The 26727-nt window shown below is 40.3% G+C and overlaps 1 protein-coding gene, 1 long non-coding RNA gene and 1 other non-coding gene across 3 annotated transcripts; 2 read left to right on the top strand and 1 right to left on the bottom strand.

Moving 5' to 3' along the window:
- The first annotated feature begins 5727 nt into the window (after positions 1–5727).
- LOC123573304 (U4 spliceosomal RNA) lies at positions 5728–5868 on the top strand. Its single transcript, XR_006698008.1, has one exon. It is a non-coding gene; the product is annotated as a U4 spliceosomal RNA (small nuclear RNA).
- A 4876-nt stretch (positions 5869–10744) lies between these two features.
- On the bottom strand, positions 10745–24629 carry GJA1 (gap junction protein alpha 1). The gene is made up of 2 exons (XM_045391601.2): positions 24445–24629; positions 10745–13635 (listed from the first exon to the last, which is right to left on the bottom strand). Exon 2 carries the CDS (start codon positions 13617–13619, stop codon positions 12471–12473), a length of 1149 nt encoding a protein of 382 aa, XP_045247536.1. The 5' UTR covers positions 13620–13635; positions 24445–24629; the 3' UTR covers positions 10745–12470.
- LOC141410047 (uncharacterized) lies at positions 22830–24150 on the top strand. Its single transcript, XR_012433385.1, has 2 exons — positions 22830–22893; positions 23060–24150. It is a non-coding gene; the product is annotated as an uncharacterized lncRNA (long non-coding RNA).
- Positions 24630–26727: the final 2098 nt, after the last annotated feature.

Here is a 26727-nt window from a genome sequence, read left to right as displayed (position 1 = left end):
ACATGGTGAAACAAAAACTACTAAAATTAGCCGGGCGTGGTGGCGTGTGCCCAGCTAACTCAGGAGGCTGAGGCAGAAGAATCGCTTGAACCTGGGAGGTGGAGGTTGCAGTGAGCCGAGAGCACCATTGCACTCCAGCTTGGCAACAGAGCAAGACTCGGTCAAAGAAAGGGAAGGGAAGCAAAGCAAACAAAGCGAGGGGAGGGGAGGGGAGAGGAGGGGAGGGGAGAGGAGGGGAGGGGAGGGAAAAAAAAGGAAAGAGAGCCTCACATTCTTTAATGGTCCTAGTCCCTACTACAATAAGGTCATTATTAGCTGAGAGTGGAGTAGTTAAGAATATGCAGACCTTGACTGGACCACTTTGGGTAACTTACTTACCCTCAGTTTATTCATCAAGTGAAGATACCAGTACTTATGTCTCAGGGTTGTTGTGTAGTAAAGCAAATACTAACATACTAATGAAGTAGTTTGGGAAGCACAGAAAAAGAGAAAGGAATTTTGATGATGTGAATGACTAATTTCAACCTATTTATCTATTTCCTTAACAGAGATATAGCTGACAAAAAACCAAAGAGTTGTACCTGCTTCAAGTGCATTTATTAATTAGCAGGCGACAATTGGTAGGTATTGTTGTTAGTACTATACTGCACAAACTGTTCCACTCTGGAGACACAGCAGAGAGTAAGACAGAAATGGCTTCTGTTTTCATTGTGAGTGTGATATACTAGGTAAATAAAATACACTGAACAATTCAGTACACATAATGATAAGAAGAGAGCAAGATGCCATGGGAGCATAAAATGGGCAGCCCAGGGAATCAGAGAAAAGATCTAGGAGGAAGCAAGATTTAGCCGGGAATTGAAGAACAAGAGTTACCTAGGTGAATAGGGAGGAATGTGATTTGGGCAGAGGGCAAAGACCATGGGTAGGAAGAAACTCAGAGCTTTGGAGGTACTGGAAAACCTCTACAACAGTTATAGCTCAGAGAACTGGGAATGATGATGGATGAGACTGCAAAAGAGCCAGGATCCAGCGAATGTAACATCTTTGAGGCCTACTGAAGGATTGCAGTCATTATTTCAATAGACAAAGGGAGCCATTATACATTTCTAATGAAAATTAATTTTATTTCCCTTCTCCATTCTTTTCCTTGATCTGTTAATAATATTTCTTCTAGCCAGATGCAGTGGCACACACCTGTAGACTCAGCTACTCAGGAGGCTAAGGCAGGAGGATAGCTCAAGCCCCAAGAGTTCAAGGCTGTAATACACTATGATTACATCTGTGAATAGCCACTGCTACACTCTAGCATAGCAAGACCCTGTCTCTAATAACAGTAATAATAATACTTCCAGCTACTTTATGGTGGGACACATTCTAACCTTTTTTGTAGGTTGATTTTTTACTTACCAAATTCTCAGAATTCTGAAGGTGACTTACTATACATGCCTATCTGTTATAGGAACTAAATTTAAAGTTCTTGGCTGAGCATGGTGGCCGACGCCTGTAATCCCAGAACTTTGGGAGGCCTAGGCAAGAGAATCTCTTGAGGCCAGGAGTTTGAGACCAATCTGGGCAACATAGCGAGATTCTGTCTCTAAAAAAAAAAAGAAAAATTAGCCAGGCATGTGCACCTGTAGTCTTAGCTACTCAAGTGGCAGGAGGATGGCTTAAGCCCAGGAGTTCGAACTGTGATTGTGCCTTGAGCCACTGCATGCCAGCCTGGGTGACACAATGAGACTCTGTCTCTGAAAAAAAAAGTAAAGCTCTTCTCACCTTGTTTACTTTTTATATTTACACTGTTGTTTCTAGTCCTCACATACTACATTTAACGTAGTGTAAGACACTACGACTTGTTTTCAGTGGTCTTGTGATTACACAAATTGACATATCCTTGTTTTACTTATTAACACTCTGTAGAAGCAGCAAACACCGACATAACATTTTGACTTTCAGAACATGACTGTGTACTGGATTTTTTTTTTCTGACAGCACTACTTTTCCCTTTGTTCATTTCCCTTGAAAGAATCTATAACCATTAGCTAATGCCTCTCATTTATCAAGGGCTTACCACATGTTCTATGCGCTTTACTCATACCTCATTAAATCATCACAACAACTTTTCAGGAATGAATTTTTATTTTTGTTTGTAGTTTGAGGCTGAGCATCAAAGGTTATGCATCTTGTTCAAGATTATATAGTTAAGAAATGAGAAACATTTCCTTGAGTAATCAGCTTCTGCTTACCTGTGCTTCTGCCAGCCTCAAAAATTCCTAGAACCATAAATTTGAAATTAAAACTATATATATATATCACTGGATAGACTATCACCAAATCCATGTTTGCCGTTGTGGTCATTGAACAACATGAAAGGAAAAGTACTCTATTCCTTAAGCCTCTAGCCCACAAGCAACTAAAAATATACAAAATTTGATCATTGATGAAAAATACATATTACTTGCTATACATAGAAATGAATGGTAAAAATAAAAGTAAGAGCAGTATGTCCAAACCCTCAATACAGCTTTGCCCTGACATATGGTTGTATTTATGGTTTTTGGGGGGATACTAAAACAAACAAAAAAGGACACAAGACTTGTTTAAAGTATCATTTTTTAAAATGTTCAGTGTATAAGGATGAACATAAGGCCAAATCTTATTTAACATGGCAAGAGTATTTTCAGACACACATTTCTTGCAAATCACTCATCTAATTCTATTTACATCACTTTTGCTTCAAATATCTGTTCACTATAGAGCATATTTTTTATTGATTATCCAAGTTTTGTGAGGCAACAGAGTTTACGTCCTACAAATGTTGGAAATTCCCCAGAAGTCCTCAGAGTTTTGGAAAATCTTAAGACACTTATGTTTCTAATTCTTGAAAATATTCGTAGCGTTAATGCACTGTGGCTTTTTTTTTTTTTTTTTTTTTTTGAGACAGAGTCTCGCTCTGTCTCCCAGGCTGGAGTGCAGTGGCCGGATCTCAGCTCACTGCAAGCTCCGCCTCTCAGGTTCACGCCATTCTCCTGCCTCAGCCTCCCGAGTAGCTGGGACTACAGGCGCCCATCACCTCGCCCGTCTAGTTTTTTTGTATTTTTTAGTAGAGACGGGGTTTCACCATGTTAGCCAGGATGGTCTCGATCTCCTGACCTCGTGATCCACCTATCTCGGCCTCCCAAAGTGCTGGCATTACAGGCTTAAGCCACCGCGCCCAGCCTCCTGTGGCTTTTAAAAATAGAGCCTGTTTTGTAAAGATCATCTTATATTTAGTCACAAATTGGGAGGGTTATTGTTCAAAATATATTTTTAATGAAAAAATGCAGACTAAAACCTGAAGTGATCATCAGGTTATCTTTGTCACCACAAACTATATGCTTAGCACTGTGAGGCTGATTCACAACAAATTGAAAGAGTGATTTTTTCCTGTTAATAATTCATTTCCAAAGTAAACATGCAGTTGGCAAACAAAGAAAAAACTGTAAATTCCTCTGATTTGTTAATTTTTCTTTTTTATTAGAACTACTTTTTCCTTCTTACAAGTTGACAATACTTTCATATAAAGATTCCCAGAGTAAAATTGTTCTCTAATTAGGTATAAATTGTAATACATTCTTTAGCTCCTTTTGTCTCACTCATAATAGCTAATTATCATGTAGAATCGTCAGTTTAAAGGCAGAGCTTTGTTATATTGCTGACTAAAAAATCACTCGTCAGATGCCAAGTGGTACCCTCATGCCCACATTTGCCATGTTTGGAGTTTTAGATAACCATCACCTACAGTTCTTATACCCTTTAATTATGAAATACTGCAAGTCCTTCAGACAAGTGAGGACCAGAAAAAAGATGAAAATTAAACACAAATTTTAATGCTTTTCAATGACACTTTTTTTTTTTTTGAGACAGAGTCTCGCTCTGTCGCCTAGGCTGGAGTGCAGTGGTGCAAGCTCGACTCACTGCAACCTCCGCCTCCCGGATTCAAGTGATTTTCCTGCCTCAGTCTCCCAAGTAGCTGGGACTACAGGCCTATGCCACCACGGCCCGCTAATTTTTTTTTTTTTTTTGTATTTTTAGTAGAATAACGGGGTTTCACCGTGTTAGCCAGGATGGTCTGGATCACCTGACCTCGTGACCCACCGGCCTTGGCCTCCTGAAGTGCTGGGATCACAGGCATGAGCCACCATGCTCGGCCAATGACACTCTTTAATTACAAAGGTTAAACGTCTGCTACATTATTCCAGAGTTACTATTTAAGTATTTAACTTGGCACTTGTTTGTTAAAAGGAGAGCAAGGTATAAGATGTCACGGTATAGATGACGAAGAAAAGTGCTTGATACCACACATTAGCAAACAAAAATCTGACAAACTGTTCTAAATGTAAGAGCAAGGGTGGAAGGAATTTGATAGAAGCTTTATACCATTCAATCTGTTTTGACTTCAGCTGTAGATTAAGGGTGAAAAAAAATGACAGAGTTGAAACTTTAGTTTTGAACAAAACGTGAGAGGAAAGTATATTTTTTAAGACGTCATGAATCAAAAAATCCTAGTGGGAGGCTAGACTGAAGAAACTAAGGGTATGGGCCGGGCGCAGTGGCTCACGCCTGTAATACCAGCACTTCGGGAGGCCGAGGAGGGTGGATCACGAGGTCAGGAGATGGAGACCATCCTGGCTAACGTGGTGAAACCCTGTCTCTACTGAAAATATTAAAAATTAGCCAGGTGTAGTGGCGGGCGCCTGTGGTCCCAGCTGCGTGGGAGGCTGAGGCAGGAGAATGGCCTGAATCCAGGAGGCGGAGCTTGCAGTGAGCCGAGATCTTGCACCACCGCACTCTTAGCCTGGGCAACAGAGCGAGACCCCATTTCAAAAAAAAAAAAAAGAAAAGAAACTAAGGGTATGAAAATGGAGAAGAAATATACAATTAAAAGCTCTAAACTGAAATAAATAACCTCAATCATTTTATAATTTTTATATCTGCAGTCATTTTTAAAATTATGAATTATAAAATTATAAATTATAAGGTATTTCAAATATACAGAACATAATGTAACAAGCAAACCTCTGTTATAGTTTTAACTTATATTTAACTGTAGATGACAGGATGCTGGATATAGTTACATCTAATTTCCAGATTGCTTCAGTCTCACTGAAATTTGAAACTCATGAACGCTAGGTGGTTCCCCTCAAAGATTTTTAAATTACCTGCCCCCACACAAGGCAGTAATTGACAAGATTTGCAAAAATATAGAAAATTGTCCCAGAAAAAGCACTGTCTTTAATCAGGTGTCTGGTGGTGTCTATCTTTGAATAGGTCCTATAGTGAGTAGCTTGGATGATTAGCATTTGATATGCTAGAGAATTATTAAGTCCATTTAATTCCAGTTGCTCTAAATTGAGGGAAACTAGAAATTGAGCCACAACTATATCAAAGTCTTCCAAGCCAATGGCCAATTTAGATTCTGAGACTCTGGTGAGAGTTAAAGCTTTAAGTTTTGTGTTAACAAATCTCACTATTTTACGCTTACTCACTAGAGTTAGCCTAAGTTGCAGCCATTTTCTGACAATTTGACCTGAAGGTTAAATTCTTGTAGGGAAGGGTTTCCAAATTAATTAACTGTGTCTAGAGTTAATAAATATTCCTGAAAATCTGAAATGTATAACTCTGAGTTTTTCAAAGCAGAAAGCAATCTTACATTTCTCTTTACTTACTTTTAAAATAAAATACCCAAGCTTTGCACAGTGGCATGATTGTAGTCAATGAGGTTTATCCAGGGTGCCATTATTGCTAATTGAAAATTTTTCTCAATACTCCACCATGACGACCAGAAATATAGTTGGTGTTGACAATTTTTGACAGTCTCTACAGAGGCTGAACAAAAAAAATAAATAAAAAATAAAAATAAAATCGTCCCAATAGGGTCACTCACTCCTGTAATCCCAGAACATTGGAGTGTCAAGGTGGGAGATCGCTGGAGGTCAGAGTTGGAGACCAGCCTGGGCAACCAAGGAAAACTCAGCCTCTAACAAAAAAGAAAATTAAAAATTACCACCGGAGTGCAGTGGTGCCACCTACTCAGTAATCCCACCTACTCAGGAGGCTGACCCGTGACGATCCCTTGAGTCCAGGAGTTCGAGGTTTTAGTGAACTGTGACTGCACCTCCACGGTTATTACACTCCAGCCTGAGTGACAATGTGAGACCCAGTCTCTAAATAAAAATAAAACAGGCCGGGTGCGGTGGCTCACACCTGTAATCCCAGCACTTTGGGAGGCCAAGGTGGGCGGATCACAAGGTCAGGAGTTCAAGACCTGCCTGGCCAACATGGTGAAACCCCATCTCTACAAAAAAGACACACACACACACACACAAAAAAATTAGCCAGGCGTGGTGGCAGGCGCCTGTAATCTCAGCTACTCAGAAGACTGGGGCAGAGAATTGCTTGAAGCCAGAAAGCAGAGGTTGCAGTGAGCCGAGATCGTGCCACTGCACTCCAGCCTGGGCAGCAGAGCAAGACTCCATCTCAAAAATAAATAAATAAAATACTATAAAATAACACTTACAGTTTCTGCTAATGCAGCCACTAGAAACTATTTTACTGTCTCTACTAATTCTGATGGATGGTTTTGTAAAGAGTGACTGACAAGAGACTGCAGCACGAAAGCCAGATCAGGCTCCAATTTGTTCCATATGCATAGGGACAGATGACACATTGCATTCAATAAGACTTGGGCATAGGGTTTACCTTCTAAAGTGGGTGCCTGTTGAGACTGTTTTTATATTCAACAGGATAGTGTGTGGGCATTGAAATTACACTACACGTCATAACCCAAATAAGCATTTAGTCATTGCAAAGAAACATCCGGAGACCAGAAGAAATAATACGAATTAAAATTTCAACACTTTTGAAGACCAGGAAACAAATGCATAGTTTCCCTCCTTAATGTGAAAAGATATTAGTTTTCTTCTCTACACAATAGTCTTCTTTTTTCTTCTTGAAGCAGTGTTTCTGATGTGTTTCTTCCACATCTCCTCTTCAGTTCTGAAAATTGCCAGCTGCCAATTCTGACATGCCAAGGGCTAAGCTATATTTGCCCAACCAGGAAAAGGTAAAAACAGAATCTTGGAGCCAGTAAAGATTATAAACACGTTTCTACACTGTTGGTGTGCTGTTTATAAAAAGAACTCACTTTAAGACTTTAATAAGTCCCCAAACTTCATTATTTTGCTCTCCCTCCAAGTACAAAGCACAGATGTTTCGGCATGTTGGAATCTGAAGTTTGGAATTTTTAGAAGAGGCCATGTGTGGGCAGGGAACTAGCACCCTAGGCAAATTGAGAGGTTCAGCCATTTTCATAAAATAAGGGGGAAAAAACCAGCTCTGGGCCTGGAAGTTTCTTTCTTATTTTCTTTCTTTTTTTTTTTTTTTAATTTTTTTTTTTTTTTTTTAATTTTTTGAGACAGAGTCTCACTCTGTCACCCAGGCTGGAGTGCAGTGGTGCGTTCTCGACTGGCTGCAACATCTGCCTCCAGGGTTCAAGTGATTCTCGTGTCTCAGCCTCCTGAGTAGCTGGGATCACAGGCGTGTGCCACCACACCAGGCTAATTTTTGTATTTTTAGTAGAGATGGGGTTTCGCCATGTTGGCCAGGATGGTCTCGAACTCCGGACCTCAAGTTATCCACCTGCCTCAGCCTCCCAAAGTTGCTGGAATTACAGGCATGAGTCACCACACCCGGCTCAAATTTTTTAAACTTAAATTTTATGCCAAAACTGAATGTCAAATAAATATTTGCAGAAACTGCATACCTTTCTAATACTTGTTAAAAACAGTTCAATTTAATCTTTAGTAGGTAAAACCAGGCAGGCAGCCAATTAAGATAAGATGAAAAATGGGCATTTTTTTTTTTAAACTGGAAGAATTTGTTGGGCACGGTGACTCACGCCTGTAACCCCAGCACTTTGGGAGGCCGAGGCGGGCAGATCACCTGTGGTCAGGAGTTGGAGACCAGCGTAATCAACATGGAGAAACCCTGTCTCTACTAAAAATACAAAATAAGCCAGGCGTGGTGGCAGGGGCCTGTAATCCCAGCTACTTACGAGGCTGAGGCAGGAGAATCACTTGAACCGGGGAGGCAGAGGTTGCAGTGAGACGAGATCGCACCATTGCACTCCAGCTTGGGTAACAAGAGCGAAACTCCGTCTCAAAAAAATAAAAAATAAAACTGGAAGAATTCACATTGTAAGCTTCGTGGGAGCAAAAGCTGTGGTCATTCTGTGAATCCCCACTGTTTAACAAAGTGCCTGATACCTAGTTGATTTTTAACAGTGATTTCTGCTGAGAATTAGGACTTTCCTGGTGTATGTTGAGGTATAGAAAGTGGTGAGAGACCTAACTCTCCATTTTAGACTGTAGTTCCATAAGTTGTGTACATATATGATATGTATAATGTATATATGATGTACATAAAATATTTTACAATCGTAAAATCTTAAAGTTGGGAAATGTTTAGGATGACCTAAATGACTATTTCTGAAAGATGAACTTGCTTTCCCTCCTCCATACACAAGCATCAGAAATTTATTTTATACTTCTGCCCTACCACTTTATTGTGTGATCATTTGTCCATCCACATCTTACCCTATATGAATACACATATACACTCAAATCATGTCTATTCCCCATATTAAATGCAAACATGCACAGACACATAGTGGGAGGGGAGTGCAGAGTATTTGCCTCTTCCATATAATTCTCAATCACTCAAGTAATAGTACTTGAAGAAGTATTCACCCTACCAATTATATCAAATTGAATGGGAAACTGGCTTTTAGACAATCCTCTGACTTCAAATGATACAACCTTTTTTCATCCAAAAACAAATAATAGAGAAGCAACTGATCCAAACTAATTATTATGTTTTGAGGAGTCTTGCTCTGTTGCCCAGGCTGGAGTGCAGTGGCACGATCTTGGCTCACTGCAAGCTCTGCCTCCCGGGTTCATGCCATTCTCCTGCCTCAGCCTCCCTAGTAGCTGGGACTACAGGCGACTGCCACCATACCTGGCTAATTTTCTTTTCTTTTTTTTTTTGATTTTTTAATATAGACGGAGTTTCACTGTGTTAGTCAGGATGGTCTCGATCTCCTGACCTTGTGATCTGCCCACCTTGGCCTCCCAAAGTGCTGGGATTACAGGCTTGAGCCACCACGCCTGGCCTAAATTACTAATGTTTTTATGCTCCAGTAAGTCAGCAGTTTGCTTTGTGGTAGGTAATAAATCTTCGTGTAAATAACTTTAGTAAGTTATAATAGAAAAAATCCTTGAAGTGTGATTTAAAGTGTTAACATTTCATATTTAAAACTACAATTTAATCAATTGCCCAGAATTGTTCTACTCCCTTTGAGTTGTTGATTTTTTACTTGGGTATCATGAATTTTTTAAATCTTGTTTTCTGTATTTTTACAATATTGTGAACTGAAATAAATTTTACTCTTTTGCTGCTTCATGTAACTGTACTCAAACTGATCCCTTCTTATTTATTCTTGTTTCTTCAGCCTTTCCAGCTTTAAAATGTCATCATCATTAAGATTTTGTGCTTACTCGTGTCATGTCTCATCTACTAAATTACTCAATATTTTTCTTTTTTTTTTTTTAGATGGAGTTTCACCCTTGTTGCCCGTGTTGGAGTGCAATGGGGCGATCTCAGCTCACTGCAACCTCCATCTCCTGAGTAGCTGGGATTATAGGCATACGCCACCACATCCAGCTATTTTTGTATTTTTAGTAGAGACAGGGTTTCTCCATGTTGGTCAGGCTGATCTGGAACTCCCAACATCAGGTGATCCACCCACCTTGGACTCCCAAAGTGCTGGGATTACAGCCTCAATATTTCCTTATTTTAAACTCTATCACACATCCCATTAAAGATATATTTCAAATTCAACACTTTATCTTCCTTTTGGTTCAATAGATATCCAAAAATGTTTACAATTAATGTTGCACTGAACAGAGCTAATGATAAATATTGTCCCTGAAAACGTGACGTTATTTGCTTAAGTTCTGATAACCAGTATAAATGTGTTTAATCTAAAATATGCCATCAGGCCGGGCACGGTGGCTCAAGCCTGTAATCCCAGCACTTTGGGAGGCCGAGACGGGCGGATCACGAAGTCAGGAGATCGAGACCATCCTGGCTAACATGGTGAAACCCCGTCTCTACTAAAAATACAAAAAAAAAAATAAGCCGGGCGAGGTGGCGGGCGCCTGTAGTTCCAGCTGCTCGGGAGGCTGAGGCAGGAGAATTGCGCAAACCCGGGAGGCAGAGCTTGCAGTGAGCGGAGATCTGGCCACTGCACTCCAGCCTGGGCGCCAGAGCCAGACTCCGTCTCAAAAAATAAAATAAAATATGCCATCAATTAGTTTTAAATATAGTCCAGGCACGGTGGCTCACCCCTGTAATTCCAACACTTTGGGAGGCCGAGGTGGGTGGATCACGAGGTCAGGAGTTCCAGACCAGCCTGGCCAACATGGTAAAACCCCATCCCTACGAAGAATACGAAAATTAGTCAGGTGCAATGGCAGGTGCCTGTAATCCCAGCTATTCGGGAGGGTGAGGCAGGAGAATCGCTTGAACCTGGAAGGCAGGAGTTGCAATGAGCCAAGATGGCGGCACTGCACTCCAGCCTGGTTAACAGAGCAAGACTACGTCTCGGCAGGGGAAACAAATCACACGGAATATAGAGGCTATCTTTATACTAAATTAAAACTTTATTGAATAAAGAACACTCTCCAGAACGCATGATCTCATGGACTAGGTCTACATTACATGCAATGAAGCTGAACATGACTGTAGTTTAACATGGAATGTCAAACAAATTAGTAATTTTCATTGTACAAAACTGTTTATGTAGCTGACATGCAAGAAGTGTCATACTCAGCATTTTCACCAGTCGTCTGTGATGAGTTTTAAAAAAGGCATTTGGAGAAACTGGTAGATGTCTTCAGCATATAGTTCAAATAAATTAGTTATATGCGTACTACTGAATCCTCTTTCAACCTCTCTTGCTTCCAAATAAAATCTTAGTGCAAACATCAAAGTTGCTGGTCACTCCAAAAGACTGTCAAACTCATAATAGAATACAAGTTCTGAATTACTGTGTATTAAGTAGGGCAAACCCAAGAATCCCAGTTACTGCAAAATTCATTTAGGCACATTTAATAGTCCACTCTAAGCATTTTTTCTAAGTCTCTCACATTAATGACTAAAGCTTGTTTACAGTACTAAAATTCTATCATTCAAGCATCAATGATTACATTTCAGAAAAAGGAAATCATTCATTTCAGTAATAGCATTACTGCTATATCCTAAAAAAAGAGAGAAAATAAAGAATCATAATTAACAAAACCAGTATCCATAATAGGATACACAGGGAAAAACATTTTAGGAGAAAAACAAAGTGTGCTTTACTTGCCACAGCAGGAATTATATAATGTAAACACCATATTGGCCCACACCACAAAAATCCATGAGAAAGGTTCAAATTTGAACACTGTATGTGCATTATTTTCAAATCTGTGTTTGTGAGTTTATACTGTATCTGCTTGTACCAATACATGACAAACAAAAGAAGCTCTTCCACACACATACAAGTGATTGTTAAATATTAAGCATGGCTTGATTCCCTGACTCTAGCTTAAAAAAAAAAGTTAAGTGACATCCCAACTGTCTTAAGAATGTTTATTACAGAAACCATTAAATGAATGTGAGTAGTAGCTGAGGAATGATGAAAAAGTGATGGTAATGATATGGTGCAAGTGGATGGAAAAAGAATATACGTATAACGCTGAGATTTGCAAATGCATGGAAAATCTTATTCTGTGGGCCTTGTCTGAATTTTAAACTGATACCAAGAATAGAAAAAAATAGTAGCACAAGTCCATTGACACCTGGAGGGTCAGGCCTAGAGAGCTTACCTTCAAAGTGCAAATTTTAACAATGGAATGTTTTAGCAGGGACTTAAGGGCAATCCTTTTTCCTGTTGAAAAGACGTAAGATTTTCCGGAAGTATTTATTCCTGGCCAGAATTATTTCAGTTTCTTGGTAAAACAATATTTAGCCACAATTACCACCCACTCATTCACATACACAGAACCATTCTTAGGGGTGTTTGCGGGGAGAAAAAGCCCTTATCTATGTATCACCTAAAGAAACTTTTATTTATAAAGTCTAAGTTCTTTGAATCCACTACTTTAAATACCAACATGCACCTCTCTTATCCCCTCCCTCTCCACCCATCTACCCCTGACACCCCCAATGAACCTAGGTATTCTAATGTCTTTGTGTTTTCTAAGCCTCATGAATAAGGCTGTTGAGTACCACCTCCACTGGATCAAAATTAACACCTGATGCACTTTCTACAGCACCTTTTTTCTTCTCCACAATTGAGTGGAATCTCGATGCTTTCAAGCTTCTATCTAGATCTCCAGGTCGTCAGGCCGAGGTCTGCTGCTGGCACGACTGCTGGCTCTGCTTGAAGGTCGCTGGTCCACAATGGCTAGCGGCTGTAGTTCGTGTCCAGCAGCTAGCTTTTTAGAATTCTGGTTATCATCAGGGAAATCAAAAGGCTGTGCATGGGAGTTAGAGATGGTGCTTCCCGCCTGCCCCATTCGATTTTGTTCTGCACTGTAATTAGCCCAGTTTTGCTCACTTGCTTGCTTGTTGTAATTGCGGCAAGAAGAATTGTTTCTGTCGCCAGTAACCAGCTTGTACCCAGGAGGAGACATAGGCGAGAGGGGAGCGGTTGGTGAGGAGCAGCCATTGAAATAAGCATATTTTTGAGACCCACAGTCTTTGGTGGGGCTCAGTGCGCCACTGGTCGCATGGTAAGGGTCGCTCTTTCCCTTAACCCGATCCTTAACGCCCTTGAAGAAAACATAGAAGAGTTCAATGATATTCAAGGCCAGGGACACCAAGGACACCACCAGCATGAAGATGATGAAGATGGTTTTCTCCGTGGGGCGAGAGAGGAAACAGTCCACCTGATGTGGGCAGGGATCTCTTTTGCAAGTGTAAACAGCACTCAGGCTGAATCCATAGATGTACCACTGGATCAGCAAGAAGGCCACCTCAAAGATAGACTTGAAGAGGATACTGATGATGTAGGTTCGCAGCAACCCCCCTCGCATTTTCACTTTACCATGCTCTTCAATACCATACTTGAACTTCTTTATCTCAATCTGCTTCAAGTGCATCTCCACATTGACACCATCAGTTTGGGCAACCTTGAGTTCCTCCTCTTTCTTGTTGAGTTTCTCTTCCTTTCGCATCACATAGAACACATGAGCCAGGTACAAGAGTGTGGGCACAGACACAAATATGATCTGCAGGACCCAGAAACGCACATGAGAGATTGGGAAAGACTTGTCATAGCAGACGTTTTCACAACCAGGTTGTTGAGTGTTACAACGAAAGGCAGACTGCTCATCTCCCCAGGCTGACTCAACTGCTGTCCCCAGTAGCAGGATTCGGAAAATGAAAAGTACTGACAGCCACACCTTCCCTCCAGCAGTTGAGTAGGCTTGAACCTTGTCAAGGAGTTTGCCTAAGGCGCTCCAGTCACCCATGTTGCCTGGGCACCACCTGAAAGAAACAAAAAGACAATTCAAGGATCACAGATTGCAAATTACTAGTTTCACGTTTAGTACCTTTCAGCTGATAGTCAAAATACTACATGTTTCATATATTTCTAACATTCTTTCACAAAACAACAAGTGCAAACTCTTCCTGCCCCATTTTCCCCAGTGAAGTAAAGATCTAACACGTGTTTTGTTTTGTTGAGATAAAGTAAGACTTAGAAGCAACAGATGGTGAGTTGCAATCTTTAACCTGGGAAGATGTATTGCTTGCTCAACCACTGCCTTGCTGTGTGACTTGAGAAGCCATCTGTGCTAGGCCTCTGCTCATTTTATTTGTCTGATAAATGAGGACAATTTTTGCCTGGTAGGTCTGTGTTTGCCAAGCAAAATCCTGATGTGTTATTCAAAGCATAGCTATCTAAGAATACAGGTGAGAACACTTATGAACACATACATAACCTTCTTTCCAAAACCTTAATGCTATTATATATCATTTTATTACTAATTTCACTCTGAAAGTTTTTTTTGAGATGGAGTTTCCACTCTTGTTGCCCAGGCTGGAGTGCAATGGCACGATCTCAGCTCACCGCAACCTCCTCCTCTTAGGTTCCAGCGATTGTCCTGCCTCAGCCTCCTGAGTAGCTGGGATTACAGGCATGCGCCATCACGCCTGGCTAATTTTGTATTTTTAGTAGAGATGGGTTTTCTCCATGTTGGTCAGGCTGGTCTCCAACTCCTGACTTCAGGTGATCTGCCTACCTCAGCCTCTCAAAGTGCTGGTTTTACAGGTGTGGGTCACTGCGCCGAGCCTCTGGAAGATTTTTCAAGTGTAATTTGTGTATACTGTATATTATGGTCATTTACACTTTTCTGTTTGTTTTTTTTTTTAGAGACAGGATTTCACTATGTTGCCCAGGCTCCTGGGCTCAAACAATCCTCCTGCCTTAGCCTCCCAAGCAATGGTGACTGCTTTTTTCTTAAGCAGCGACTTATGTAGCTCAGAAGTCAGTCTTCTGTCCAGAGAGAAAGTAGGCTATATGGGAATATACTCTTTTGCTACAATGTGTCATTATATGTAGTAACCTACTTTCAAAAACAAAGACTAAATACACATCACATTTCAAGTAAAAAGTTCATTTTGTCTCAATACTACTTACAACCTTATTAAAAAACAAAGAAAACCTACTTCAGAGTGTTTTCTCCAGCCAGAAAAGATTGGTTTTCATCTTTTCATTGTTATACACTTTAAAATTCCCTTACTGGGCCTTGGACCCTCAGGCTATACATCCAATTTAACTTCTTATCAATATCTAGCTATCCAAAGCCTATGGCTTCTCCATTACTGAGGATAAGAAAAGATCTGGCCGGGTATGGTGGCTCACATCTATAATCCACTCAGGCCTATAAGCACTTAGGGAGGCAGGCGGATCAGGAGGTCAGGAGATTGAGACCACCCTGGCTAACACGGTGAAACCCCATCTCTACAAAAAATACAATAAATTAGCTAGCCATGGTGCCACGCTCCTGTAGTCCCAGCTACTCAGGAGGCTGAGGCAGGAGAATTGCTTGAACCCAGCTGCAGAAATTACGCCACTGCACTCCAACCTGGGCGACAAAGAGAGACTCCGTCTCAATAAAAAGAAAAAGATCTAAGTTGGTAGAAACCAGTAAGAATCCCCAAAGTTGTCTAGTTCAATTTATGCTCTAATTCCCGTTATCCATTTAGCTGATAAAAATTGAGGTTCTCAGGGTATAGGAAATATTTAGCTATAGATAGAGCCAGAAGAAGATTCACAATCCCCAGGCCAAGTCTTTTCAATGCCTCACACTGGTTTTAAAAGTATAGTAAGGCCGCACTAAAGCTAGAAATGCTTCCACGCTTTGGTATACACAACCTTAGCCAGGGCTGAAAGCTGGGAAGAAGTGAGTAACATGATGTGGCAGGCATAGGGAATACAGGCTAATTTTCAGCAGACAGTAGTAATTGGAGGGTTTAGAAAAGGATGAATTAGTCAAATATTATTTAATAGTTAAAAACAAGCAAAGCTAAGACTTTGTAGGAGCTTAGTAATGAATTCTAAATAGTGTAACCAAAGGTAGGGTTATTTAGGCTTCTTAGAAATATGTTCACTATCTGAATATAAAGGAGTTTCTCATCTGGAGTTGAACTATGAGCTGTAGCTCCTTGTAGGAAGTAAATGAAATTATCAGGGGAATCTTCTTCGCCAGCAAGCAACATTACATTTCTGTCTAATGACTGTGTCTCCTGGCCATAGAGAACAAGAAAAAATGAAATGGGCACCTCACCTGGGATTTCCTGGGCCGAACAAATAAAAGATGGCTGAGCCATAAAGCTAAACTATGCACCAGCTATCTAAATTAGATACCATGGGTACCTTTGATGACAGCCCAGGGACTGGTGCCAAGGAATGCTGAATAAGAGTGGAGGGTGGGTGCGAAGGCCACAGAAATAACGCTCCCCAGTGGTCATAAAAAAGGGAGCTTCCCTTCTACTTTGGAAGAGTCATTTTAGATTCTGAAGTGACAAGTTAGAAAGTAAAATTGATGTATGAAAACAGCAGTCAAAAAGAACAAAGGCTTGAAAGGCTGACAAAGACAGTTAAATAGCCAAGGAAAGGCTTGAAGTGAGGGAGTAATTTAGCCGTGATGGATAGTTTGATGGTGAGAGAATGTGAAAGGAAAAAAAAAAAAAAACCCTATAATTTAGCAGAAAATACTAGACTGGAAATGAAGAAGTACAGTCCATAAGGGTCAAACAAACAGAATTTTTGGAGCTGTATCAATAGACAGTTTCTATGTGATGATGGTAAAACTGGCCCTAATTCTGTTTGTAAAAAATTACAATATTTTGCCAGTGTCATCTGCTTTTGCTCAGATATTTCGATTGCTAGGGGGAAAATAGCAAAAAAACAATCAAGTGTAAAAAGATAAACTGTTTGCATACATCTCATCACATTCATGCAATGATAGCGCTGAAGACAAACCTATCATATCTAGAAATATGACTAGGCAAAACAGAAGTAATTTTAGCTAGGATTTCATCATTACTCAAACTAAAATGTGATTGTGTAGATGCTTATAGTAATTCATCACTAAGTTTATTTACATTCTATTAAAAAAAATCGTATGACACATAACTTTCATATAATTTCGAGATTCTACAAAAATACTCCACCGTTCCATAGTATATGAACTAGGTCATCAGGCAGCTCTTTAGGTAGTAGTTCTTTTTTTAATACACTAGCAACTTAATTGCAAAGTTGTCTTTTCTTTAAGCACCCATGCAGTTATCAAATTGGATACCAAGTATCCTGTAACATGTAGCTATCTGTCGGTTACCACTATCATAGACACCATCAAATAATATTTAATGGGACAGCTGCCCAAAAAGAGGTAACAAAAATTGTTCCTTTTTTTTTAGTAGTTGCTCCCTTTGCCATGAAACAAATTTTGGCAACTGGTTTTTCCTTCCTGCTGCACCCTTCCCAAACTGATTTAATATCTTCGCTTTTCCAAACCTTGTATGATAAGTTAACATCCTTTTATAATAAAAGGGCATAATTATGTTTACAGAATCCCTGGCATTGATCTGCAGACTATAAACTGCACTTTTATTCACCAGGAGGAGACAGCTATATTTCTTATTTGATAGATGAGAAGACCAATGCAGCTGGACATACCACATATATTCATGCCTTCACCTCTAAGATACTGAGTTGGTGCTTCACATGTAGACCAAGGTCTAAAAGGAGTTGTGCAAAGTTCTCGTTAAGAGCAGAGTCTTGGCCGGGCGCGGTGGCTCAAGCCTGTAATCCCAGCACTTTGGGAGGCCGAGACGGGCGGATCACGAGGTCAAGAGATCGAGACCATCCTGGCTAACACGGTGAAACCCCGTCTCTATTAAGAAATACAAAAAACTAGCCGGGCGAGGTGGCGGGCGCCTGTAGTCCCAGCTACTCGGGAGGCTGAGGCCGGAGAATGGCGTAAACCCGGGAGGCGGAGCTTGCAGTGAGCTGAGATCCGGCCACTGCACTCCAGCCTGGGTGACAGAGCGAGACTCCGTCTCAAAAAAAAAAAAAAAAAAAAAAAAAAGAGCAGAGTCTTAGCAGCTGGACCACACTTTTTGCCATCTATGCGCCATGTTAGATTACATTTCCTTTGCTCATCATGGCCCCCTAGACTGGATGGATGTCCAAAGCTACAGGCACTAAGTGGGGCCCTAGGTGGGGCCTAGGAAGATTCTTTAATTCAAATGAAATCTCTTAAAAATAAAGCTTTGGGGCCTGGTTCAGTGGCTCACGCCTGTAATCCCAGCACTTTGGGAGGCTGAGGCAGGCAGATCATGAGGTCAGGAGATTGAGACCATCCTGGCTAACACGGTGAAACCAGTCTCTACTAAAAAAATACAAAAAATTAGCCAGGCATGGTGACAGGCACCTGTAGTCCCAGCTACTCAGGAGGTTGAGGCAGGAGAATGGCATGAACCCGGGAGGCGGAGCTTTCAGTGAGCTGAGATCGTGCCACTGCACTCCAGCCTGGGAGATAGAGACTCCGCCTCAAAAAATAAATAAATAAATAATAAAATAAAATAAAGCTTTGATTTTAAATTACATTTGACTATGCCTTTTGCTAGAGCCTTAGAAACAAATCACTGTGCCGAAGTTGCAGTGAAGTCTTTCCATGCCATTAATATCCTAATAGTTATTAGAATTAAGTATTTTACTTCCAACTTTAAATGTTTTTCTCAAGAAGAGAAATGTAATGAGTTGACAGTGGAGACTTAAATAAAGGTAAATAGGATTATTGAAAACTAAAGTGAAATTTGATATCCAGCATCTTTTTATGATTGAGAGAAAAGAGAAGGTGAAGGTCATTAATATCTGAAAGAATAAAATCAGAGTCTAAACCTACATAAGGAAATGTCTATGGAAGTTCCTGATAAAACTATTTAATGGATTTTTTGGGAGGAAAGGGAAATCATGTGTGCCTAATGTACTAACACTCAAAACTATTCATGCCCAAAAACTCAAATGCAAACCCTTCTAATGTTTTATTTCACTTTTATAATAACCTCTGCCCCTCCAGTAATGTCATTGAGTGAACTCACTTGTCTATTCTTTCACACTTAAAACAGTCACCCTTAGCTTGATCTCAGCCATCATCAGTTTGCTAGATTTCATATCATTAGCCTGGTCACCCTGATCGCCAACCTATACTCCGAGTAATCAGTCAATCTTGAGAAAATAAATAAACAATCAGTTTGGTTTCATGAGCTCTGCTCTATCCACACAGCTCACATCCTCACTTGTTTCAGGTCTCACCTCATCAGCCAACTTTCCTGACCACCAAGTATGAAATAGCAACATCCTTTCCCCAGTCCTGTCATTTCCTATTCCCTTTGCCCTGTTTTTTAAAAAATTATTATTTTAATAAACTTTATCTCTACTTGATTTAGTAAATATTTGCCTAATTACTATGTACCTCCTTCCATGAGAAGGATTTATTATTTGCCTTCCTCAACTCAAATGTGAGCTATACGAGGGAGTTTGCTTTGTTCACTGCTGTATCCCCAGTGCTTAAAAGAGTAAGAGATGTGGCCAGGCGTGGTGGCTCACACCTGTAATCCTGCCTGGCTGACATAGTGAAATCCCGTCTCTACTAAAAATACAAAAAAGTAGCCAGGCGTGGTGGCGGGTGCCTGTAATCCCAGCTACTTGGGAGGCTGAGGCAGGAAAATGGCATGAACCTGGGAGGTGGAGGCTGCAGTGAGCGAGATTGCACCACTGCACTCCAGCCTCAGTGACAGAGTGAAACTCCATCTCCGAAAGAAAAAGAAAGAAAGAAAGAAAGAAAGAAAGAAAGAAAGAAAGAAAGAAAGAAAGAAAGAAAGAAAGAATTAAATGGGGCTTCCACAAAAAATAAAAAGATACTGTGCAAAAAACCAAACAGTTTTTGTTTGTTTTTTACTGTCTCTTTGGGATTCTCTTAATTGTAGTTATGTATCTCAACTTTCTAAAGTTTCAAATTAATTAAAAAGGAGACTTCACAGTAAAAAAGTATTGTCATCATCTCATATTCTCATACTGTTAAATTTTCAAGTGACAATTGCTGAAACAGAGAGCTGTTTGTTGAAACATGCTTCAAATGATTCCTGAGCAGGCAATAGAGCTAAATTAAGAAAAAAGGCTCTTTACAACCCCCACTGCTAAATTTGACTGGCTTTAAAAAAAAAAAAAAAAAGAGAGACAAGGCTTTTTAACAAAGAGCTTCCTGAATTTGTTAAATGAGATCCTAATGAGGGTTAGGATTCTTGTAGAACTGCATCAGGTATCATGGTTGTACATTCAGTTCACTGTTAGGTTGTTGCAGGTTAAGATTTAAAAAACAAAACAACAAAATAAAGAAATAACACAACTGTGTAGTTGTCCCCTAGTTCTACGATATTCTAACTCTGATTGCACCACACAATTTTATTGTAGCCAAGGATACTATTACAAAAAGAAACAGCCCGTTTAAAATCGTGTTTATTTCAAGAATGATAAATACCGGGGAAGGCTAGGGCTCTGAAGCGGAAGAGCAGCAGCTGATATTGACCCTGGTTAATATAACATCTTTACAGTCTGAGTCTATGCAGGCAGTAAAGTGATTAGAATGAAGTTCCATGGAAAAGATTCCCAGGTCATCAGATAATACCCAACCTTTACTTCCTTATTTATACCTAGATGGCCTAACTGTAGTGTATCAAACTTACTGTATGTAAACATCTATTTATAAAGAATTGCGTATTTGTGTAGGTATTTGATGTTGTGAACTGCTTATTTTGGGGCAGAGGGGAGGACAACAAAAAAACACCACCAAGTCTTTATTTCCCCAGCTCTTACCCCTCCTCATCACTCAACTTATATTAGCATACACTTAATGAGAGGAGGTGGAGATTGAGGTGTGAGGAATTCCATCTAAAGAGAAGATGGTGCATCCCATAAAAGACAATCCCCCCCCCAAAAAAAAAAGACAATCCCCTCCCTAGTTCAACAGCTACTACTCAATTCTCCCCCAAAACAAGCTTCTCAAGATCAATTTAGGGCTACCAGAGAGAAACCCCTAAGTCAGAAGCTGCAGGCTAAAAGCCATGTTCTTCAATTGTGATGTAACTTAATATATTTCTATCAGTCCTTGGCGTTTCCTCTGCCCCTACTCTTACTTCCACCTCCAAAGTGACTATTTTTAGTGAACAGCTTTGTTATTTTATAATCATATAAAGACATCCTTAGGGCGCTCACAAGTGTATTGATTCAGACAGTCTATTTTTTTTCAATGACAGTTTAATAAATAACTCATGCATGTGAAGCTCTTAGTAACAGCTCAGTAAAGTTTGGTTCTTACTCTTTAAAAGACCTGTATATGTATAGAATTTGTTTTTAAATTTTTCATCTTTTCTTTAGAAAAACAGCAACTAAGAAATGATTGACAAACATACATTTTCTTTTTTAAAAAAAATTTTTATAGAGATGGGGTCTTGCTATGCTGCTCAGGCTGGTTTTAAACTCCTGGCCTCAAGCGATCCTCCCACCTCAGCCTCTCAAAGGGCTAGGATTACAGGCATGAGACATCATGCCCAGCAGATGATAAGCATACATTTTTCTTAAAATATTATTTTAAAAGCATAGGAAAATTGGAATGTGAAATTTATGAAATTGTATAAGCCACTGATATATTTTTTTTAAAAAAGAGCTAACCACAGTTTGAAATTTGGTAAAAGAAACTGTACATACATAGTTAAAGGGTAACTTTAAGATGGAGAATGTAGGCAATTATGCTAAGAATTATAAAAATGTTAATCTCCCATGGAAGAGATGCTCTGGAGATTTTTTAAACTTGAATTATCCATATGGAATATTACATTAATAATAAACACTAGATAATTACTTTTTCTCTCCAGAGCTGAACTGGTGTGTGCGCATAAGCTCCCACACATCTCTTCAAATAACTGAGAATCCTGAAGATAAGTCAGAACAACAGGAAAGGCGGAGTGGAAGGTATTAATCACTGGTGACTGTCCTATCATTCCCTTCCCTGCGGGTATCGTATATAAAGGCTCAAACCAAGCTACACCCCTGGATGTAGAGAAAAGAAAAGAGAGAATGCACCCCGTGTTTTCCCCCCTTCTCTATGCAGGAAATGGAAACATCTAAGTAACAAAGCAACCTTCAGTCTCTGAAAGCACAGCCTTTAATCTGCCTCCTGCCGAGCATCTTTGGAACCATGTTTCCCAAGGAGAGTGAGAGCACAGCAGGTATCACAATTGCCAAGGGTGAGGAACTCGGTGGCTGGGGTGAGAACGCTCAGAAGGCATTAGAAAAATGTGGAACATGTTTAAACAGTGAAGAAAGTAGAGCAAAGCATTACCACTGCATTTTCTCAGCAGAGGACAGGTAACCAGTCTACCCTGACTTTGGGAAGTACAAAGCACCCCCACACTGGGGGAACAATAATATAGAATCAACATCGCCAGGAAGGAACGGAATGTACTGCCTCTGCTTGGTATAATTTCCAGGCAATTCGGCCTACCTAGAAGTAATTACTCTTCTCCCAAAGGTGTTTTCTGTCTAACTGGCCTATTTCATTCCTGGCGGTGGGGGGTGGGGTGGACGGGGAGGCGCGCTAGCTTAATGAAATCTCTGCATTACTAGACGCTTTAATTTCCAGCTATCCTTGCACAAACGTAAATATTAGGCTTCCTCACAGGGACACTATTCACCGAGGTCAAATGCGCCCGATTTTCGGAGGGCGAGATTCAGTATCTTCCTTGCCGTTACTAACCGGGTCGGGGAAGCAAAAGAAATTCAATCGACTTCCAAATAAAGCCACGCTTCTTTTTCCAACATTGTGTAGCTCTCCCCTTCTCACCCCTACTTTGTACCTGGAGAGAAAAAGAAGCACGCCTTTGGGGAACAAGGAGAGCGTTATCAGAAACCCCCAGCAAAGGCAGGCTGGATCACTAAAGGGGCAGGGTGGGCGCAGCGCTGCTCCGACCGCTAGGCGCGCTTCTCCGAAACAGGCTGACTTGCCCCAGACGCGTCATCAGCTCCCCGAGGGTCTCTCCTCCCTGCCCTTTCCCCTTGCGCCGCCCCGCCTCATTCTCGGGAAGTTTCAGGAACTTCCAGGGGCGTTGCAAGTGCAATTTAAGCACAATTCCCAAGGTATTCAGGTTTTCTTACCAACGCGGAGATAGTGGAATTCAGTAAGTTTAAAAGAGGAAAAAAAAGGGGGGGTGGGTGCTGATGTGAGAGGGATGGGAAATTAGATTGACAACTTTAATTAAATCAACCATTTGTTCTTCTACCATTTGGCACTCAGCCCATCTCTCCTCCTATCCCTCCCACCCCGCACCCTGGGTTCCTTTGCAGTGACGAACTCGGACCTGCGCTCGGTTTGACTTGTGAGGATTTGGGGGAAACGTCCCCAAACCGCGCTGTTTCAGGAAGCGAAGGCGCGGGAAGGAGCCCGGCAGACACTAAGATGGCAGGAGGCGCCCCGTACCCGTCCGGCCCACGGCCTCCGTAAAGCTTTCAGTTTTATTTGCTTTTCAGCATTCACTGGTGCAAATACTTCCACTGCAGGGTCACGTCAAGAATCTAAACTAATTATTTTAGTCTGTAGATTTACACAGACCAGAAAATCCTTGCCGGGCACAAAAATGCATGGTTGCATTTCTGATGAACATAATGGGTGTTACCAATAGAAGTATTTTAAAAATTGAACCCTTTTAAGCAACGCATTAGCGTTATCTTTGCCCTAGCAGCTCCAACTCCAAAGAACTGCCCCAGAGTTCTGAATTCGGTTACAGGTTCGAGCAGAGGGAAGGTGCGGGGCGGCGGGTGTTGGCGGAGGGGAGCTCCCAAAGCGCTGTTTAAGAAAGTTTTTTCCCTGCTCTTTCTAGGAGCTCCCGTTTTAGGAGACGGTTTTGGAAAAGCACGCTGGCGTACACTTTTTTAAACGTCTTATCTCTAATGCTCTGTAACTAACCACCACCTAAACTTTAGGAGATTTCATCTCCTAAACTGCCAACGTGGTCGAGTAAAAGCTGTCTCTCCTGACGGTCTCAAATCTTTCCATAGCGGTTGCTAATATAAAGTAACAATTTACTGTTGATTTTTAAAACATAACGTTAATACTCTTTAATTTTATACCTTTTTGTTTAATGGGGAAAATTCTAGGAAGGAACCACGTGGAAGTCAAGTAACCACGATGTTTTAACAAAGCACTTTGTCACAAAAGAAGTTGGCTTTGCGAAGCTATAGAACATCAATCAAGATTTCCATGTGAAAAAAGCACTTTATTCTATGAAGTGTACAATACTATAGGAAGCACGCTAAGCAAATTTACACTTTGATTTTTGCGATGTAGTCAGTCAAATCCCCCAACCCAGGCGCCTAACCGCCCCCCCAACAAATGATAGCACCTAGACTATTACTGATTACAAAAAATAATAATAAAATTATACTCTAAAATGAAAAACCAAACATCCAGTAAACTAGTCTTTTATTCTAACCGGAAAGGTTTGAACCTTTTTACCTGTTGCAGTGTTAATAGAAACTTTTTTAACAGTCAAAATATAAATTCGGTACAATAAATTTTAACTTTAAAACTATAGAAACACTTTCAAATCCATCAATCCATTTACAGTATCATAATTCCAAGCTACATTTAACACATTTTAAAACTTTAGGAAAGTTTTACTTGTAGAAAAAGAAACTAATAGGTAAAGTGTTCTCATTTTTTAAAAACTTACTCTTTTTCTTAAAAGAAGTGAAGTCACGCCAAGTGATTGAACTCCTTGGAGGATGAAGTAAAATGAAAAGCAAGTTCAGGCACTCAGACCTGTCTATTTAAAGTTTAAAACTCCGCTGCAGTTTGGTACTTTCCTCACGCCTTCCCCCTAATGAAAGAAAAGTGCTGATACCTCGTAAAAGCTTTTTTGTAACTTGGAGCACAGAGCTTTTAAAAGTTTCAAGCCACTGACTCAACTGGGAGGAGGGGCTAGAAGAAAGGGGAGGGCAAAGGGAAAGGCTGGGAGGAGGTGGAGAGGAGGCTGGTGAATGTGGAAGGGCGGGGGCAGAAGAGGCAAAGAACAGGAGCGAGATCAGGATAAAGTTGTAGTTTAAATTCGCTGATGAGGAAAAATAAAATAGCATTAGGGACATGAATGCCTCTACTTGGAGTTGCTCCTCATACATAAGAATCATTGATTATAGTGCTTTGTCACAAAAGAAGCACTTTGTCAGGGATAATGGGGGGAAAATGGGGGGAAGACCAGGGATAATGGGGGAAAAGCATATATTTTTATTATAACATTGTCTAAAATTTTTAAGGTAGCTTACAATAAATAAAAATGGTGGGGAAGCATATAACCAGTTCAAGCTTGTTTCACATTGACCAAGGTGTGTGAAGTTAGAGGTAGGTGTGAGTGACCTGTTTGATGATCTAATTCCCTTGCTTTAAATGTAAGTAAGGACAATTAACACAGGGAATGGTGGGGATGGGAGAGAGACATTTCAAAAATTGACATATAGGAAGAAAAGTTCATACCCAATCCACCTTTCCACCCCTTGACTGCTTTGAATTTTTACTTTCTTTCAGTTTAGCAAAAGGCTGTGTGTGTGTGTGTGTGTGTGTGTGTGTGTATAGTTTTTACATATATAGCATGTTTTGTTTGCCTATGAAATCTTGATATCTGACCCCTACCATATCTCCAGAAAACTAAGAATTTATATTTCAGCCCTGTTAATGCCAAGACACTAAAACCCAAATCTGTAGTGAAGTGTCAGGATTTTAAAAATACAGACTATGGTTGCATTAAGTAGGTTCCCAAACTATTCAGCCCTCCTTAAAATCAGTTCCTCCTCTCAAGCCCACTAGAGAGTTTTCTGCCCAATGACAGTAGAGCTGAGCATATCATCTTTATGTGCTTCCCTATTCCTTCCAATGCTCTCCCTCTTCAAGGCTCTGCATTAGGGTTTATAATGGCCTGAGTCATGTGGCCTCATTCTTAGAGCAGGCAGCTCCTTTGAGGGCTTCCCAAATGCCATAGCAGAGTGTTGTGGTGGGACAATTACTCATAAACAGGCTTCAGTGATGCTCCTGAGATTGGACAGGAAATCTCTTGGCTAGTATTCTCTGGAGGCAAAGCAAACTCATCTGGCCTTCCTGTTCCTAACACTTTTCTCACTCATGCAAATACCAGAAAAAAGAAGGATGCCAAATATCCTGGTAGACACCGTTCCCTAATTAAACTTTCACTGACATGACTAATACAACATCTTTTGAAATGTTGCAGGGTTTTTGTTTGTTTTATTTAGTTTAGTTTAGTTTTGTTTTCTGAGACGGAGTTTTGCTCTTGTTGCCCAAGCTAGAGTGCAATGGCGCGATCTCTGCTCATGGCAACCTCCGCCTTCCGGCTTCAAGCGATTCTCATCATGCCTCAGCCTCCCGGGTAGCTGGGATCACAGGCCTCAGCCTCCCAAAGTGCTGGGATTATAGGCGTGAGCCACCGCACCTGGCCCAAATGTTGCAATTTTAAGGAACAATTTTGTTTTTACTTGTTGGCTATCCTATTTCCAAGAGTACATTTTTCTTTAAATTACGAAAGGGGAAAAACAATCTTCTGGAAGTAGAAATTGTAATCTGACTTTCGAGTCTTCAGATTCAGTAACCTATAAATATTGTTCTGGTCTTGTATTTATATTGTTCTTTAAATAAATCTATTGCTTTGTCTTAACTAAAAATTATTTCATTGGACTTAGAACACATTCACGAAAATGATTTATTCTTTTTATCATAAGAAAACATATTTCTTCTTTATAAAAGAGTCTATGCTTCATTTAATTTACATAACAATTTATTTTTGTAAAATTATTTATCAAGTACAATTATAAAAAAATTACCATGATGCTAATTCAGAATAAGTTGCATGAAAGAAAAGTTGTCATTGACTGTTTTATAGTAGGGTTTTTAAAGCAAAAAAAGTTGTGTTTATTTCTGTTATGTTTTGTTAGGTCTATAGATGGATATTGAT

This window comes from Macaca fascicularis, chromosome 4 (genome assembly GCF_037993035.2).
Source record: "Macaca fascicularis isolate 582-1 chromosome 4, T2T-MFA8v1.1".
Classification (NCBI taxonomy): Eukaryota; Metazoa; Chordata; class Mammalia; order Primates; family Cercopithecidae; genus Macaca; species Macaca fascicularis.
The sequence above is the reverse complement of the archived record's forward strand: the minus strand, read 5'-3'. Positions and strand labels throughout refer to the sequence as shown.